General features: G+C 42.5%; 1 protein-coding gene across 1 annotated transcript in view; it reads right to left on the bottom strand.

The window, feature by feature from the left end:
- Window positions 1–1,359: 1,359 nt before the first annotated feature.
- gbf1 (golgi brefeldin A resistant guanine nucleotide exchange factor 1) overlaps window positions 1,360–20,119 on the bottom strand; it is a 30,560-nt gene continuing 11,800 nt past the window's right edge. The window contains exons 11-21 of the mRNA XM_071512048.1: window positions 16,066–16,291; window positions 15,825–15,982; window positions 14,014–14,263; window positions 11,370–11,581; window positions 9,617–9,767; window positions 8,116–8,246; window positions 5,378–5,479; window positions 5,138–5,251; window positions 4,240–4,417; window positions 2,672–2,854; window positions 1,360–1,649 (exon numbers count right to left, since the gene is read on the bottom strand). Coding sequence (XP_071368149.1) covers window positions 1,390–1,649; window positions 2,672–2,854; window positions 4,240–4,417; window positions 5,138–5,251; window positions 5,378–5,479; window positions 8,116–8,246; window positions 9,617–9,767; window positions 11,370–11,581; window positions 14,014–14,263; window positions 15,825–15,982; window positions 16,066–16,291 — 1,965 coding nt within the window. The 3' untranslated portion in view covers window positions 1,360–1,389. The remainder of the gene's footprint in view (window positions 1,650–2,671; window positions 2,855–4,239; window positions 4,418–5,137; window positions 5,252–5,377; window positions 5,480–8,115; window positions 8,247–9,616; window positions 9,768–11,369; window positions 11,582–14,013; window positions 14,264–15,824; window positions 15,983–16,065; window positions 16,292–20,119) is intronic.

The raw sequence follows: 20,119 nt of genomic DNA, 5'->3' as shown, positions 1-20,119 counted from the left end.
CGTGCACATCCCTCGTCATTTTGCGTTGCATTGGGTTGGGGGGTGGGTTCACTAGGTGCCCTAAATCATAATTTGTTTTTTGTTCTCTTGGGCAAATAAGGTCATTTAGAAGCATCAATTTAAAAGAAAAGGTACAAAAAAACCAATGTGGGCCAGTTTCAATTGCGATAACAGCGAATGATAGAACACCTCCGTTTAAGACACGGCGCCCTAACCCCCGATAACAATCTGACTAGAAGAAAAGCTCTGTACATCCTGTTCAATCGACAACATGCAGTACCTAAAAAAACAAAACAAACCAAACGAGTTACTCGTGAGGATCTTCAACGTCCCTGCCAGAAAGTCTCTAGGTTAATATGAAGCACAGGCATACTAGCGTAGCGATGAGGTCGACCTCGTCTTCTCGAGTTCAAACCGAACGGGGAGGGTGAGAACCGAAACGGAAACGCTGCGGCCCTGCGGGTGACATGTTTTCTTCTTCTTTTGGTTGGGTGCTGAGCCAAGAACTACAAAACGACTTCCGACGACTCAATGACAAAACATGGGAATGACGCTGATCCATACAACTTCTTATTAAATCCACCTTTGGACACTTTTACACCGTTATATTTCATTTATTAGTGACGTTCAATTATTTTGTGATGAAGTGTTGTAGTTTGCTTTTTTCCCCTCGACCTGCCTCGGGTACTTCTACTTTTAATGCGTTTCCCAGAATTGTCTTGTGGCTGCACTGCATTCTGGTCTATTGAGGCTCCTGTGGGTGGAGAAACTGGTCTCTCTCTGATTTCTGATTTCTCCCTGTATGATTGTTGGAACGTCTCTTGGTGCAAAATGGCGGCTCTAGAAAGAAGCCCTCGCTCTTTGATTCTGAGGGACTGACATCAAAATCTGACGTTTACCGATTTTTTTTTTTTTTCTGCTATCAAACTTTGGCCACGGGAAAAATACACCACCAAGCAACAAAACACATCCAGAAATGAAAGGTACATCACCAATATCAGTTTTTTTTTTTTTAACAGTGTTAGAGTGTTTTATGGTGAATTTTTTATAAAAATGCGGTGTAATTCATTCAGGCTAAGTTTTTCTTTCTGACTAAATTTATTAGTAGTGGTGCTGTCGTTCCCATGTTTGCTGATGGACTCGTTGGCTTGGTGCCCTTCACTTTGTCGCACGTCTTACTCGCATTAGAATAAATATCCAGTCGTTCCAACAAATCGGTAACTAGCGGTCGACGTAGTGAAGTTGTTAGGAGGAGATCGAGGGCAAAGCTAAAGTGTGTCGGGTCCAGCTGTTCGGCAGGGTGTTCTATCTGTGCCAGAGATACTATTAGAAGGGGGTGGGGGGGGGGGGGGGGTCGTTGGATAGACGACAGACGAGGAGGACAGACTCTCACTTGACCTCGTCAGACGGGCTGGTGGGCCGGGGCCCGGGCAGCAGCGGCACGGGGGAGGTGGCCTCGATGAGCGCCGGGTTCAGGATGATGGGCAGGGACATGGGGGGCACGCCCACCTGGAGCGGGGAGGCGAGCGGCTGCAGGATGAGGGGCGACTGGCTCAGGGGCGAGGGCGCCGGGGCCGGGGCCGGGGACGCCTTCGCCGGGAGCGGCGCCGGGGGAGGCGACGGCGGGACCGGGGACGAGCGGTCCATTCCTGGAAAACACACAGAAGACGACAAAAAACAAAAATTTCAATGCCTAGTCTACAAATTAATGTTATGGTAGTTAAGTAATTAGGGTTAGAGCGATATACTGGGACAGTATTGGGCTTTTATTAAAAATCTGATCTGGTCCAGTCAGTGTCGTCCATCTCTGATATGATGGATATGAATTAATCAATATTACACGGGTTCTCTATGGCAGTGATTCTCAACCTTTTTCATATCAAGGACCCCTAATTTAGTCCACATTAGAGCCACAGACCCCTTTTGATGAGATTTTGTCTCTCTGACCCAAATCTAAGAATATTCTTATTGTTAGATATGATTTTGTCTGGAATTCCATGACTGTCTGTATTGTAGGTAGAGAGATAACAGAGAAACTATGATCAAAACAGTCATTCTTCTACATTCTCTAATTGTGTTAACTTCTTGTAAATGAAATAATGCTGAAGTTTAACAATTCATCAGTTTGCTGGGGACCCCCTGGAACCCCCTCAAGGACCCCTGGTGGTCCCCGGACCCCACGTTGAGAACCACTGCTCTATGGGAAGCCCTTAACCTGAACTGATTCTAATGAGACATTTTGATTAGATTACACACAAGTGTGCATGAATATGTATTATCATTATCCTTGGTTACAATGGAGAGTTTAAAATAAAATTTCAGGGCGAAACACTGAATCCTTTACATTTTGTTGGCATGAAAATTGTCACATTTAAAGATATTTATTATTATGTTATTATTATTTATATTAGATATCAAAATAAAATATCAGCTATTGGCGAAAAATCACACCTGTCATGCTTTCAAATATCAGAAACCCTATGCAAAGTCACCTGAATCAATCAAACCTTCATCTCTCACACAGTGATAGTGGATAGTTTAATCAATATATGAATCAATCAATCAATATATTAACATCTTAATTCTAGCTCAGTACAGTAATACTGCTTGATAACAGATTACATATAAATTAGAGTGTGACAGCATGACTGGATATGTTTTGTGTGGTTACCGTTGGCACTGGGTGGCGGTGGCTCCTGGGGCGACGCTGGCCTGCTGGGGGTCTTTGGCTCTGTGGGGGCGACTGGGACCGGTACCGGGACCGGGGAGGGGGCCTGGGCGGGCGGCGGAGAGACCTGAGGGGAGGGAGACCGGCCTGCGGGGGGCGCCGGCGGTTGGACTGGCTCTGCCGGCTCTGCGGGGTGAGACGCATGAACATATCGCTCATTAAAAATCACTGAAATACAAATGTACTAAATGACGTTACCAAGCCCCTTTAATACAAATCCCATCTGGACGAGGCTTTTGTTATATTTAATCTCCTCTCCATCCCGTCTTTGTTTCCTGTCACACATTATCGTTTAACAAAAATTGCCCACCAATTATCTTGTTTCTGTGAAAGTTAATAATTATTCCAGTGTACAGATTCGTGGCTTTTGTTCAAGTTCCTGACAATTATTACACAAACAGATAGGGAAAAACAGAAAGCTGCAAACAGATTCCCATGATCTACATCTTCCCTTTTGTCTGGCTATGTGATGTGAAAGTGGATTGGGGTTTAAAGTTCTGGCGTTATGTTCTACCAATGTAGAGATACACTGATCATTTTTCAGAACTGATACAAGTATCGAGTCGTTTATTAGGTAGAGGGAAAGGCACATGGAAAAAGAAATCACTTCTGACATGTTTATTCTCTTCAGAGAGGGGGAGGGGGGCAGGAAACAACGGGGCTTATGGGGAATGTGGTCTTAATTTTGAGTAACACTAGAACTAACAATACCACTAGAGTGAGGTAGAGGCTACCAATCGTCTCCACCGTGGTCTCGTGTGTTTATGGCAGAGGAGTGACCGAGTCAACTTTGCTTGAGTCCCAAGCCAGTCTCAAGTCTTGAGGCTCAAGTCAAGTCTCAAGTCTAAATGTAGATCACCAAGTCAAGTCCAAGTCAAGTCCATGTCATTAATGTCAAGTCTCAAATCTAAATGTAGAACAGCAAGTCAAGTCCGAACAAATCAAGAGTCCAGTATCAATTTAATATCTTAAAGAAAACTAAATATCTAGGACTTTTCAATGCAATATGGTTTTAATAGGATAAAAACTTGGTAAGAGCATCATGAGTTTGATTTCTATAATCAGTTTCAACTTCAATAAATTCAATCATTCCATACAAATTCAGAAAACAGAATTTAAATTCAGTCGTCCGCTGGAACAAATCTCATCACTTTCAATCTAAGTCATTTACACAAACACAAGATCTCAAGTCAAGACTTTAGAAACCTTTTCAAGTCATCAGAGTACAAGTCAGAGTCGAGTCCCAAGTCACCAGAACCCAAGTCAAGTCAAGTCTCAAGTCTTCTCTTCATGCATCAAATCAAGTCTCAAGCAATTCAAACTGGGAGTCAAGTGAGTCATGTGACTCGAGTCCCCACCTCTGGTTTACGGTATTTACACCAAGGTATCACACTTAACTTCACAAGTATATATATTGATGTTTAAAAATGCTTCACACACCACATTTGAAATGACTTGAACTAGATATTTTCACGTTCGGTTCCCTCTCTCCATGCGTGGCTGCTGTGTACCTGGTATGACGGTCTGCTTGAAGAGCTCCTCCCTCAGGTGAGGCAGGAAGCAGACGATCCGCTCCCAGGTGATTTCCCACAGGTCGGAGTATCCCGTCCGGGAGTCGGCGCTGTGGAAGATCCCCGCCGTGTCCATCACCAGCAGCATGTTCTTCAGCGACTCGGGGATGGCCTCCAGCTGCGGACGGAAACGGAGAGAGGCGCGATATCGCCGAGGTGAGAGACTGAATCAGCTGTGAATCAATAACGCTCTCCTGCTTTGAAGTCTTGGCAAACGTTCCCTTTATTTACCATTTTATTTGTGTGCCAGCGCTGAAAGGCAATCGATATGCTGTGGTGGATTTCTAGTTTTTCATTATCACAGTCTCGACAATGATAGACAATTACAACTGATTGTATTTCCGATCAGAGTGAATAAAAACACTTAAATAGACTAATTAAAGAAATTAAGGTTTGATCAATATGGGTTTTTAAGGCCGGTACTGATAATTTTGGACTGAAGCTGCAGATATATAAATATTTGACCATGTTCAAATTGGAAAAAAATACGTAAAAAGTTAAAAAAAAATACGTAATAAGTAAAAAAAATTACAGGTTTTCAGTGTTTCTCCCTAAATTTGACTCTTGGTCAAGGTGGAAAAGCCTCTGAAACTGCCTTTAGACCATGGGTGGTTAAGGACTTTCCATTTGACAATTGGATGAATTATACAATAAATATCAAATCAAACAAACTGCATCATATCAGAGGTGGACGACACTCACTGGACCATATAGCCAAGTTTGAATAAAAGGCCAATATCAGCCCGATATACGGGCTAGGTGTCACCCTGTTACGGATATCTCATTTCATAGGCATTTCAGGTAAACCCTTTCCTATTGGATCACTGTGTGTCCTCACCAGGAGGTCGCTGGAGCCGGCGTGCATGTACTTGTCCATGAAATCCAGAATGGTGAGCCACAGCGCGGCGAAGGTAGGCAGGGACAGCAGGGGGGAAAGGTGCTGCAGGAACACCTGGAGGAATGGAAAAAGAGATGGAAAAGCTTTCATGAACTGGCTACAGGTTCAATCACTGGTGTGTCGGTAGAAAAACGGACATGTCGTTTTATGAGAGTGTTGCGGATTAGAACGTTTTCAGACCTTCGACAGCAGGGTGCAGGCTCTCATCCTGGTCTCCTCCATGCCGCCCACGTCTGCTGGACTGATGTTGTCGAGCAGTTTAGTCAGCAGGGGGAAAAGCACCTGGGAACACACACACACACACACACATCAACATAATAGATCTACACTGTGAATTCATTATTACATAATGGTGGTGGTTTAGCAACACTGTTTCTACCTCGGTTGAGCGTTAAAACAGTAACGTTTTCGTTATCGGAGATGTGTAAACCTGCCCGACACTCACAAATTATTTTATTTGTTTTGCAATCATTTTATAATCTTATCTTCGGTTTCTATTTCATCATAAAGTTTGGTGAATGCTCCAAAATTTTATTTGATTTTATTTGAATTTTATTTGATAGGGACGATGCAATTTAACATAGTTCCAATACAGAGCATGAAACTGATGTGCTGCACAGAGAGTTTATAGCTATTGCTAATTTTCAACTCTTGTCCCTAGTTGGACTTTTACATGTACAGTGTAATTAAAATATACAGCTTTCAGTATCATAAAACCACAATACACTACAGATATGGAAATACAATAAAATACACATACCACAATACACCAATACACATACACCATACACGCTTAGTAATTTAGAGTCCGATTAGCTAAAAATGAGTACAGCTCTGGTTTGCTTTTAGCCAGCACTTAACCTTTGTTGTAAAAGATTTTATATCTGGAATTAATTTGATTTCAGTTGGTAATGTGTTCCAGTCTTTGGATATATCTGGAAAGAGGCTCTGGGGCTCGACTGTTGATACATTTGAAAACTAATTTGAGAAAACAACAATGAGTAAAACACTCAAGGCTAAGTAGATAAAAGAAGACTAAATACTTCAAGTGTGATAGGATACCTTTTATTTGCCAAATATTCAGTCAACTGGAGTGTTTATACTTTAAGCCGAAAATAGGCATTTTCAGAGGGCTCTTTCATTCATAAACCATTTTTCAACATGATTTACCAGAAAAAACACTATACTGTTATATATACCGTTACTGTCCAACATTTTATACTGTGACATAACAAAAAACATTGTGATATATAAAATTTAAAAACAATATAAAAAAAATTGATATTGTGATATAAAATGTTGGCTATATCAGCCACCACTATTACATACTGTATCATCAATCTAGCATAAATTAAACCAGTTACAGTTGAAAGTCAATTACATCCTCGAACACATGCTTTCGACTTTGTTGCATCCTGGGAATGCAACATAGTCAGAATTAAATTTTTAGACCAATTTGACAGCCATAATAAAGAAACAAAACTCTGTCAAAACTATTTTCAATTGAACAAAGCTAATGAATGTTCTGAAACTATAAATGGGCAGAATAAGAAAAATGACACCAGGAAATTAAATGTTTAGGGACATGATGTCCAACATGTTTGGTATATTGTATTGACCCTGTTCTGCATTCGTCTAAGACTGGACAGGACAAACTTACTGTGACCATCTGGAAAGTGCAGTAAGGCCATTCACATCTTTTGGGGAAACTACACAATTCATGGTATTTGTCTTATTACCTCCGCCAAGGAGGTTATGTTTTCAGTGCTGTTTGTTTGTTTGTCTGCTTGTTTGTCTGTTAGCAGAATTACAGAAAAACTACTGGCCCGATTTTTATGAAACTTGGTGGAAGGGTGTAGCATGGGCCAAGGAAGAACCCATTACATTTTGGAGCGGATCCAGATCCGACTCACGAACAAGCAATAATAGCACGAACCTTGGAGGTCTGTGCTCTCTGAGTGCCCTTCTAGTTTCATTTGCCTTATTTTCCAACTTGACTAATTGTCACTGAATGTGAAGAATCTGTTAATACCACTGTCTAAGAATCTGTTAATACCACTGTCTAAGAATCTGTTAATACCACTGTCTAAGAATCTGTTAATACCACTGTCTAAGAATCTGTTAATACCACTGTCTAAGAATCTGTTAATACCAATGTCTAAGAATCTCTTAATACCACTGTCGAAGAATCCCTTAATACCACTGTCGAAGTTTCTAACCCTCCGGGCCTGCTCCACCAGACTGGGTAACAGCTTCATCCATCAGGCTGTCAGGATGCTGAACTCTCTCTCTTCTGCTTTCAAAAAGTCTGGACTGTAACCCACCCATCCCACCCCCTTCCCCCCCTCCCACACATACGCCTACACTCAGCACCTGCTACTTTGTACAAAGGTTTACTCCAAAAACTGCTGCTACTACTCATCCTGTGGATGACTTATTATTACTTACAAATCCTTTTATGACTACTTGCACTACTGTTATTATTGCAGTTCCTTTGTTCTTGATCTGTGCCTTGTTATTGTCCTTCTAGACCCCATCTTAACTTATAATTATTTAAATTTTTAGTCCTTTTTATCCTAGTATTTTTATACCCTTGTTGTTTTGTACTTGTATTTGCCTGCACCGTGATCTGAGAGAAACGGCATTTCGATCCTCTGTATGTCCTGTACATATGGCAGAATTGACAATAAAGTTGACTTTGCTTTGACTTTGACTAATTTTACAGCTGCATCAAAATGACGTCTAATTACTACTTTACAGAGGACATTTTAAGGCTTTTAAGGCCTTGAATTTAGGACTTTTCTAAACATTTTAAGGACCTGCAGACCAGGATGAAAATTGTCAGCAGATAGAAGCTTTGACACTGAGTGAAAGAGAAGGAAACCAATGCCAAAGATGTAACTTGTCCTCCCCCTTACCTTGTTGAAGCAGGACTCCCACTCGGTGGCGTCTAGTGTCTGCAGATCGTGGACCAGCAGCGCCCTCTGGAGGTAGGTGAGGGCCTGCATGCGGACCTGCCGCCTGGCGTCGCAGCACAGCCAAGCGATGCCTTGAGGGGGGGGGGGGGGGGGGAGAACAACGGAACAGAACGAAATGAGCCGCAGAGGGAGATTCAGCCTGCCATTCAATCTGGGAGAAGCTCATAAGTGACTTGGGTGCTGAAGCTAAGAGTTTTTTTTTCCCTACATGCATCCCTACAGGTAAGAGCAATACCAAGAAGCAACATTTTTAAACAAGGCAACAGTAAACATGTCGGACTGGTGGTGTAGCAGTTAGGGCCTTCCAAAATTTTGACCTTTACCTTTAGCGTCTCCATCAGGCCAATCAGTGTATTTTTTTTTAAAAGCCAGAACAAAGTGCCAAGACGCATCATCCCTCCAAGTGTCTGAGATATCCTACTTGAGTTTAAAATGTCGACATTTAATTCTAACACCCTCATTAGGCCAATCATTGTAATTGTTAAGGATAACTGGATGAGTGCCAGCTGGACTTGTAGGAGTTGGGGGGGCCTTTAAAAATTCAAAATTTTGACCTATAATTACAGCCAATTGCTATGATTTTTTTTTTTAAATGCTGGAACACAGTGGAAAGATGCATCATCCTGCCAAGTTTTGTCAAAATTAGACGAGTGAGTGTCTGAGGTATCACCCCAGGTACCAGGTGGAAAGGCGTGGGAAAGGTCAATAAAATAAGTAACTTCCATTTTGAATGATAAAACTCTATAAAAACTTGATAAAACTGCACGTCTGATGTTAGGGCCCTACAGCATGGGAACATTTTTGAAAGATCCAAAAATTGCATGGGAACGTTCCCCCGGTATCAGTCAAAACAAACAAAGAAAATATGTGGAAAGCTTTTAGATTTGCTGTGGTTTTATAAAGCTACTGTTGTATACAAAGTGTATACAGCAGTGGTTCTCAACGTGGGGTCCGGGGACCACCAGGGGTCCTTGAGGGAGTTCCAGGGGGTCCCCAGCAAATTGATGAATTGTTAAACTTCACCATTATTTCATTTATAAGAAGTTAACACAATTAGAGAATGTAGAAGAATGACTGTTTTTTCATAGTTTCTCTGTTATCTCTCTACCTACAATACAGATAGTCTTGGAATTCTGGACAAAATCATATCAAATGTGGACTAAATTAGGGGTCCTTGAGATGAAAAAGGTTGAGAATCACTGGTATACAGGACCTTGAAAACGTATCACGTTAAATTTTACATGAAATTAGAAACAGTCATGAAGCATCAAGCTGGAAAAATACTGCTAATCATGATTTTAGAGACGTTAAATGTTGAATGGGTTCAAATTGACCCCATTCAACATTTTTCCCCTCACAATACACCTTTACACACTTTGAAAGTAGTGTAATTCTACATAAACGCCAACTGGAAGTTACGTATACTGTGAGGAAGCCCAACCTTGCAGCAGCGGGCACCAGCAGCTGGTCCACAAGGTCTGGGAGTCCGCCTCGATCTTCCTCCCCGCGGCCTCAAGGTGGCGCTGCTCCTCTGCCCAGGAGCTGTAGATGCTGGCGGCCCGGGTGTGTAGTGTGTGCATCAGGTCTAACAGCTGCACCGGCACAGAAAGCCACACCAGTGTTAACGCTGCTTCACATCTAGAAGACTTGCCAAATGTTGGGCAATGAGACTGAACTGAAGCCACTGGAGTCAATAAATAAGTGGATTATGAGTTTGTAAATAAAGTAATATTGTGGTATATTGGTGTCATACAACAATTTAATACATTCAAGTTGACGGGGGATTTAACAACTGACATTAAATTTTGCAGCTGGTGGACTGTGAACAAATAAACCTGTAACTTTACACTTAATACAAGGCTTTAAGTGTATTACTAGAAAACAGCCCTCTTTAAAATAGGTAATGAGATCTTAAAAAGAGCCTTTGAGTCCGTGTTAGTTAACCATAAGGAGGAAATCCCATCAGATTCATTTTAAGATTCATTTTAAATGAGTGATGAAAAAGCTCTTGCTCGCCGTGAAGTCGGGGAAATAAGACTCCGTAGCCGTGGCAACGCCGGGAAACGAGACCAGAAGCAGGAATATGAAATCGCTAATGGTGAAGACGGGGCTTTTCTCTCAACCGCACGACACACACAATAACAAGTGGGTAAAGCTTTGTCTGTGTGTGTGTGTGTGTAGAAAGAGAGAAAAAAGAGAGTGCTGTCAGGTCACCGCCCCCAACACAGTTTAACCGTAAATACACCTCACCAGGAGCACACGACAAATGGGAGGCTATTAGGAGGGGTGCAATGTCCTATGTCATAATGTCATAACCAGTGGTGGAAAGTAACTAAGTACATTTCCAATCTAAGTACATGATCCAATATTTCAGCAAAAATCAAAGATTAGAGAAAAAGTCAGAACTTTGTTATTTCTTCTTTCCTCTCCCATTAATCATCTCACGACCCCTCAGATTTATCTGGTGACCCTTTGGAGGGGCCCGAGCCCTAGGTTGGGAACCACTGGACTAAACTAGCTAACTGTATATAAAGTAGTTCAAACTAGCTCCACCTCCAGCAGCTACAACAGTAACATGCTGCTTACACACTGATGCTTCAGTATTAATAATCTAATGATGTCATATATAATAAAATATCAGTCAGAGGGACCAAACCACTACTTTTACTTTAATACTTTAACTCCATTTTGCTGCTAATACTTATGTACTTTTACTTAAGTAGGATTTTTCATGCAGGACTTTTACTTGTAATGGAGTATTTTTTACATTGCTGTATTGGTACTTTTACTTAAGTAAAGGATCAGAGTACTTCTTCCACCACTGGTCATAATGCTACATGCCATCTTTGCTCTGCATGGCAGATGTGCAGGAGAGCTTGAATACATAAACAGTTTTTCACATTGCACTCCTCCTAAATGTCACCTTGGGAGCTAAAGCCCTGGTTTCCCAAAAGCATCTTAGCGCTAAAATCACCTTAAACTCCCCTACCGCTTGATAGACACGGTGGGAGTTACATATCTATTGGTTTAAATGAAGTCTTTTAGTGTCACATGGTCTCGGAAGGGTCTTTCAGAGGCCTTTCAGCCCCCGCTCAGAAACATTTGCGGGAACAGATGCTTTTGGGAGAGCCGGGCTCAGAGTAACAAGAGGTATAAAGGGTAAAGAGGGCTGCTGTACTTACGTCCTGACTAACCTGTAATGACACCGTGTGGTAGCTGGCCGGGACGCCCTCGTCCTCCTCGTCGTCGCTGTGCGAGCGCGACGGGCGCTGGCCGGACGTCCGGCCGCCGCCGCCCCCCCGCCTCGCCCCGCCTCCGCCCTCCTTCTCCCGGCCGCCCGCCTTCCGCCGCGCCCGCGACTTGGAGTCATACTTGTGGCTCTTCTTCTTGTCGTGGTTGCGGTAGCCTGAGTGGGCGGATGGATAGGGAAAAAAAAAACCAAAAACAAAGTTTTGCGTGAAACAAACAGGGGATGTAGGCATAGTAGGGAAGAGGATTAGTGAAAAATGTGTTTGAGTTCTGAGTTTAAAGTCAAAATTCTGAGATTAAAGTCAGAATTCTATGAAAAAAACTCAGAATTCTGACTTTAAACACTGAAAAAAAATCGACTTTCCCTGGATAAATACCGTATTTCCTCTAATACTGGCCCAGGCCTTTATTTACCTCAATTGCAGAGGGTACCAGGCCTTTATTGGAAGCTTGGCTTATATTAGAGACAGGCCTTTATTTCTAATTCCCTCTGTTTGATAAGTATATTTGCTCATATTTTAGTACGAAGCCTCCTTGTTTTCTGATCTGCTTCTGTTGGGGTTCGTTAGGTAGCCGTTTTTTTGTTACTGCAGTGCATTACCGATAATTACGGTAATCGAGGACGGCACGCTCCAGAGACTTCTGCCGGCCGAGCCGTCTTGTGGCATACTGCCATCTTGTGGCACTTGTACGTTACTACAAACTACAGTTACATTATATAACAGGCACCAGGAGTTTACTGGTATCCACCATTGATTTTTCCTTTGTTTTTGTTCCCCGGCCTGTATTTGGGGCCGGCCTTTATTTGTTCGTCGACCACGGCCCCGGCCATTATCAGAGACCCGGCTTTTAATTGACTACCGGCCACTATTAGAGGAAATACGGTAAACATTTAAAAAACAAAGACCTGCTCTTCACTATTAGCCACTACAGCCTAGATGGTGACGCTATCCTACAGCGGTTTTGCACACATTGGTAACCATTGCGGGGCTCCACCCACCCTGCATCTACGCTCTGTTAACACTGCAGGATTTCCCCCCAAAATTCTCCTTGGGGGTGGAGTAGAAATGCAGCAGGCATATAAAAAGTAGAAATTAGGCTTCATTTTGACACTGACTATGAAGGATTGCAGAAGACACGTTCACACCGGTGCATATTTGGTACACCCCATTTCTGCTGGCATGCGGCCCGGGCCCACGCCCCTGTGTACGCGGTGCAGTCCATCATCATGCCAATAGAGACTGTCATGAAGTTAATTACACCCAAGGTCGGCCCGACGTTTGAACGAACACTCCTCAAAACGACCGCCGCGCCGTGGCACTTTTTCAAGAATTCCCATTTATCTCGAAGCCGCCTTTAACAAAAGGATGTGAGCGCGGGCCACAAAGGCTCCGAAAGGTAATGGCGGGTTTTGCACTTTCTATTAGTATCTCATACAGATTAGCGCCGTGCCTTAGCCCGCCGCTTTGATCGACCCATCGTTTTTTGTTCTGTCTGTGTAAAGCTGTGTTGACAGTGCGTATCCAATGGCCCGGGGGGACGCTTGGGAGAGAAAATGAATGGGCCCCGTCAGCCACGCCAAAGTCAAAAGTGCGCCGCCTGCCATTTCCCCCGAGCTTAATCCTGCCGTCTTACTGTAAGATCAGAAACGGAACGAGGGCGGGACGAACGGAAAGGAGGGGGGGGGAGGAGAGAAGAGGGTTCGGGGGACAGATGGTGAGGAGGAAGAAAGGTGGAGGTGGAGAGACAGGAAACAGAGGAGTGTAGGGTGGGAGAATAAGGCAGAAACCGTACTTTAATGATAAGTCATCATTAAAGTATGGTTTAATTTATCCTGCTATACAACTGTATATTGGCTTCAAGAAGTAGTTACAGTAATGGGAAATGGCAGGTGATCATCATTATCATTATTATTATTATGATGATAATAATAACTTATTTATATAACACCTTTAAAAACAGAGTGTACAAAGTGCTTTGACAGACAAAATAAAAGCAGAATACTCAAATTATGAATTTAAAAGGCAATGAAAAAATAATAAACAGGGATGGTAGGATGAAAACCAAGATAAACAGTAAAATAGAATAAAAGTAAGATAGAATTAAGACAGAGTTAAGATAAAAGACGTAAAAAGACAATAGAAAGATGATAAAAAGCCAATAAAGAGACAATAAAAAGCCGATAAAAGATAAAAAGACGATAAAAAGACATCACATAAAAGCAAGTCTATAAAAATGGGTTTTAAGAAGTGATTTAAAAGAAGTGACTGATTCTGCTAGCCCTCTCTCCTCAGGCAGGTCGTTCCAGAGCCGAGGGGCCCCGATGGAAAAAGCACGGTCACCTTTAGTTTTAAGTCTAGACTTTGGAACAGCCAGAAGGGCCCGCCTGAGGATCTAAGGCTGGTCAACATGTCTGTTATGTAGCTTGGAGCCAGACCCAAACGTGCTTTAAAAGTGATCAGTAAAATCTTAAAATCGATTCTAAACCGAACAGGGAGCCAGTGGAGAGAAGCAAGGATTGTTAGAACCAGTAAGAAGCCTAGCCGCTGCGTTCTGAACTAGCTGAAGTCTAGATGAAGTCGGTCTCACCTCCGTTGAGGCTGGCCTCCACGAAGACCCGGATGGCCTTGACGCACAGCTCGAAGTTGTCGGGCGTGACGTGGGCGGCGTCGCGGACGATGAAGGACAGCGTCTCCACGCACTTGATGAGGGACTTGGTGTCGTGCTGGCCCAGGTCCTGGCCCAGCGTCAGGCTGTACTGGTTTACCAGCGGGTGGTTCAGGGGCGCCTTGGAGCTCACTGGTGGGGTCTTACTGGTCTCCAGGTCATCTTTGCCGACCTAAGAGGACAAAAAAAAAAGTGAATAGGAATATGTGCGAGGCTTTGATTCACTTGTGGAAATGAGGGATTGATGATAAGGCGCCCTGCCTGAGAAACATAGGCTGGTGAAGTCAGTGTCATCTTTTAAATCCCATTCTTAAAAAATACATTTAGAAAACACAGGGGCCGATTGCACAAAACACCTTAAGTTTTCTCCTTAAGTATGACACTTAAGACTTAATTTCTCCTTAGCTGAGGGACTTACTTAAGGGTGTTGCACAGAATCCCTTAAAAGGTTTCCTTAGTTAAGGAAACACGTTAAGGCGTTTACTGCATTGAAAGAGATTTTACAGCGGTAAAATTCGACAGTTTCCATGGAGACCGTTTGTTTGCTTGCACTTGCGCTTGTGATACCTGTTATCGCCTCACCTGTTATCGTCTCACAAAGTTGCCCTATAGATAGTAAAAAAAAAATGGCAGAAGAAAAGAAGACAAGAAAACCAAACTGGGAGGAAAAGAGGAGGAAAAGATTACATTTCTGGAGGAATACAATAAAAGAAAGCACATACTAAAAAGTAAATTTGAGCCGCAAAGTAGAGTGATCCAACTCGAGACGGTCGGACAAATCATGAATTGACTGCCGGTCAAATCTACAGTGTAAAATCAATTGCTCGTCGTTAAGCGAATCCACTGGATTCTCCTGGTCGCGGAACACTCTTCTCGGGATGCGTTCATTTTCTTCATTTATCACCATAAACTCTGCCATGTTGCGGTTAAGATAGAGTCAGAGGTACCTTAAGCTTTTTTCCTTACTTTGGTTGCTAGGGTCTTTTGTGCAACGGTTTAACTAAGTTTAAGGGACTCCTTAAGTATAAGACCAAGATAAGGAGAAAATAGGGCTGAACGATTTTGAAAAAATATCTAATTGCGATTATTTTGACTGATATTGCAATTGCGATATGATTTGCGATATTAGAGGGAATGATCATTTTTACATCATTATTCTCATTTTCATTGACAAACATATTAAAATGATTATGGTGCGATTTTTGCGGGGATCTGTACCAAACAAAGATGTTTTCTTAAGTCTGTAGAATATGATGCGTAGGCCAAGACATCTCTGCAGCACCACAATATTTCATTTAAAATGGTATTTTGACACACATTTCACCTTTAACAAATATTGCGCCTCCTGTGATTTGAAAATTGCAGTAGGCCATATTGCGATTTCGATAAAATTTCAATTCATTGTTCAGCCCTAGGAGAAAACCTTAAATACTTAAGTGAACATTTGAGGAAACGTTAAGGAGAAGACTTAAGGGTGTTTTGTGCAACCGATTTTATTTTAAGGAAACCTTAACTCGGACTTTCAGGAAAATCTTAACTTAAGGTGTTTTGTGCAACCGGCCCCCAGGCCTTAACCTATTTCACCCTCGCTTCATTTGTCTGTTTTATTCAATGGCAAATCTGATTCCTGCTGTTTCACCGCGGCACGCATGTACATGTGCGTCGCAGCTCATCATTCAGGCCTACGCTATATGTATACGTGTGAGTGTGTGTGTGAGAGTGTGTGTACTGACCACCAGCCATCCGCTGCTTGCTACGTCCACGTCGGTTGTGGACCGAGGCATCCTGGACTTGCCGTGCTCGGTGTAGACCCCCGAGTCGGACGTGTAGCCCCGGTCCGAGCTCACGTCGCTGGGGTGGTGGGACGGCAGCTCGCTGTCCGACTGGGCGCCTGAGGACAGACCAAGCAGACAAATCTCGTGTTTCCTTTTCGTTCCAAATTGAAATAAAACGGAACACTAACAACACCCGTACCCGTGTCGTGGTCGCTGTTGGCGGAGGTGAGCTGGAAGGAGGCGGGAGGCTTCACCCCGGCCCCGATGCACTCCAGCAGGGAGAAGAGGGTGTACCAGTCGTCGGTGCAGTGGATGTTGGCCGCGTTGGTCTTCAGCAGCTCGTGGAGGCCGTACGCCACCTCCCGGCTCACCCGGGACAGGACGTGCGGCTTCATCATCAGCAGGAGGCGCAGGGAGAGGAGAACCTGTGGGTGTAGGGGTAGGGGTAGGGGGGGGGAGATGCGTTCTCGCTTTAGATCGGGGGTTCCCGTTGTTGGGCGTTGATGTTTCCGCGACGTTCTGCGACAAAACCGGAGCGCTTCCATGACCAAAATTATTTTTTTTTCAGTCCGATTTCCACTCCAGTTGGGCTGAAAACCATCGAATACAATGACTGTGCAAAACAAGTCGGATAATACATACTGCTGTATTCCTGTAAAGTGACCCATTTGTAAAATTAGCTGATATTTCCTGACTTCCCCAGAGAATTTATCAAATCCCCTGATTTGCCCTTCCTGGAATACAACTATTAATTCTATCATATTCCAGGAATTCCAGGAACCGGAACTCTGATAGATTCACACAGAAAACTGACTTTTCACGGACAATTATTTGTGTGTGTGTGACAACTCCCAATATGAACAAAATGAACAAAATCCAATCTGTTGATTCCAATACAATTGCAATAATGTAATAAGATAAGATAGGGCTGGGCGATAATTCAATATTATCGTTTATCGTCTTTCAGTGGAATCATATCACGATGATATGAAGATATTTTGATATCGTGACACACATTTCTGCTGTCTGAATTGATGATGACAAGCAAAATTTACTTAAAAACTCTCATAAAATGAGGCATGGTAGGAATATTATTTGAATATTTCTGTTTTGTTTGACATCACACCTAACATTACCATTTGGTTCAATGAAATGAACATTAATTTGATTATTTAACGTGATTTTGCATCCATGAACCATAACGTGATATATATTGATATCGAGAAAAATCCTTATGATTATCATATTGATTTCAACCATATCGCCCAGCCCTAAGATAAGATAAAACTAGAATATAAATAAGAATATAGCAAATAGAGGTTATTACATAACGGAACTGACAATTTCAACACGTCAGTAGAAATGTGAAAGTATGAAAACATATGAATAAAAGCATTATACACAAATAAACAGAACAAATACACCCAGAAATTAAATCTATCCAATATGAAAAGTATAAAAGCTACCTGAGATATATGTAAGGCATACAAATGAGAAAGAATGTGAAGAAAATATGTGAATTTCTAAGTTTATATACATGATGTGCAAGATGTGCATTGTATTAACATGAACCGCTCTATGCACAGAAAGTGACTAAGCATGTAAACAAGTGCTGTAAGAAAATGTAGAGTCACATGTGGAGAACGTAGATGCTCACCCAAATTTACATTTAATATGCACATTAATAGCAATATCTCATCTGATAGTTAAAAATTCTACTTTTTATTCTATTTATTTTTATCTAGTATAGTAGTTGTAGTGTAGTGTAGTTGTATAGTATTTAGTAGTTGTATAGTTTATAGTAGTTGTAGTGTAGTGTAGTTGTATAGTATTTAGTAGTTGTATAGTTTATAGTAGTTGTAGTGTAGTGTAGTTGTATAGTATTTAGTAGTTGTATAGTTCATAGTAGTTGTAGTGTAGCGTAGTTGTATAGTATTTGGTAGTTGTATAGTTTATAGTAGTTGTAGTGTAGTTTTTGTATATATATATATTTGTGTATATATATAAACATCGAACAAAAAGTTCGGAAATTTGTGTTTGGTAGATTATTTCTCTGTTGTAACAATGCTTCTTGACAATACATTTTATACCGTTGGAAAGCCTGTTTATTTCCCTTTTAAATGGTGCCCCATTTGTAAGGAACATGCATTTGTGGGATGAGCAGCACTGCTGAGTATGTGGGTTGCGCTCATGAAAAATTTGCCAAATCTTCTCTGCCAATGCCAAACAGCTTATTCTGCTGTTGCTATTGACTCTTGTTTTGAGCTTCCGGTACCCCCAGGTGCTGACAATCAGGTACCTGATTGGCACCTGCACTGGAACCTGAACATGTGGAGGAACGTTATGTTCAGCGATGAGTCCAGATTCTGCCTAGGGAAGTTGGATCGTAGGGTCAAAGTGTGGAGAAGACGGGGAGAACGCTATGCTGATTGCTGCACCGATAGAGTAACACCTTTTGGTGGAGGCAGTGTGATGGTGTGGGGCGGCATCTCCATCACTGGAAAAACGAGGCTTGTCATCATCGGAGGCGATCTCAATGCAGAGAGATATCGAGATGAGATTCCGCAACCAGTGGCGATCCCATATCTCCACAGTCTGGGACCGAACTCCATCCTCCAAGATGACAACGCTCGCCCCCACAGAGCAGGGTTTATCAGAGACTACCTCCAGAATTTGGGAGTAGAGAGAATGGAATGGCCTGCCAACAGTCCTGACCTCAACCCAATTGAACACTTATGGGATCAGCTTGGGCGTGCTGTTCGTGCTAGAGTGACCGACACAACCACGTCGGCTGACTTGCGACAAATCCTGGTTGAGGAGTGGAATGCCATCCCACAGCAGTGTGTGACCAGGCTGGTGACCAGCATGAGGAGGAGGTGCCAGGCTGTTGTGGCTGTGTATGGTTCCTCCACACGCTACTGAGGCTCCTGACTGTTTGTTAAATGAATAAATTGTAAAATTGCCAATATGTCTTGTTTCTTCCTTGTTACTGATAGACTTCAATCATCCAATCCACCAAACACCACCAAACAAGAGTCAATAGCAACAGCAGAATAAGCTGTTTGGCATTGGCAGAGAAGATTTGGCAAATTTTACATGAGCGCAACCCCCCCAACATACTCAGCTGTGCTGCTCATCCCACAAGGGAGGCACCATTTAAAAGGGAAATAAACAGGCTTTCCAACGGTATAAAATGTATTGCCAAGAAGCATTGTTACAACAGAGAAATAATCTACCAAACACAAATTTCCGAACCTTTTGTTCGATGTTTATATATATATTTTGTAATTCTGTGTTCTGACTTTTTACCTACCTCATTGTATGTGTTTTTCGTCATTTATGTGAATTGCTGCTGCAACACTGTAATTTCCCTTTGGGGATAAATAAAATACTCTATCTATCTATCTATCTATCTATCTATCTATCTATCTATGTGCCATAAAAACAGCATATGGCTTTTTATCATGACCAGTCATTATATAAAGGCACGTGGCTGCACTCTGACCTGATTTCCTGTCACATTGAGACCTTGAGCCGTGGTTACGTGCACGCTGCTCGACGGGGCACGGCACCGCGTGAAGCAATGTCCTACCGTTACGCTGATTTTTCACTGTTACATCATGGGGTCTAAATGTAGGTCGCCCTCCTCCTATGAGGTCAGGTCAGCACACGCAACCGTTAAAACTGGCCGCCTTATCGGGACACATCTCCCGCCGGTTACCGTCTTTTGATTGGACACCAGCGATGGAGGTTCACTTTACAGCTCTACTGTGCTGCTACTGTGCTCCGTTTCCCCACCGCTCCCAATTTCATGCATGACTATTGTTATCACGATTACTATTAATATATCATTCCGATTTTCCTTCTTTTGTCGTATCTCTTTACTGATCTTCTTATCTTGTGAAGCACTTTGTATTGCAATCTTGCACGAAAGGTGCTATATTTGAAGTTTGATTGATTGATTGATTGAAGATTTTGGTTGGTGTCCAGTATGATTTACACTAGTGATTCTCAACGTGGGGTCCGGGGACCACCAGGGGTCCTCGAGGGGGTTCCAGGGGGTCCGCAGCAAATTGATGAAGTGTTACACTTCACCATTACTATACAACACAATTAGAGAATGTAGAGGAATGACTGTTTTGATCATAGTTTCTCTGTTATCTCTCTGCCTACAATACAGATAGTCGTGGAATTCTGGACAAAATCATATCTAACAATAAAAATATTCTCAGATTTGGGTCCAAGAGACAAAA

The sequence above is a fragment of the Centroberyx affinis genome, unplaced genomic scaffold (assembly GCF_046629955.1).
Source record: "Centroberyx affinis isolate AG114_WGS23_722 - 3 ecotype Tasmania unplaced genomic scaffold, CSIRO-AGI_Caff_v1 ptg006039l_1, whole genome shotgun sequence".
Taxonomy (NCBI): Eukaryota; Metazoa; Chordata; class Actinopteri; order Beryciformes; family Berycidae; genus Centroberyx; species Centroberyx affinis.
This window is presented reverse-complemented; position numbering and strand designations above follow the sequence as displayed.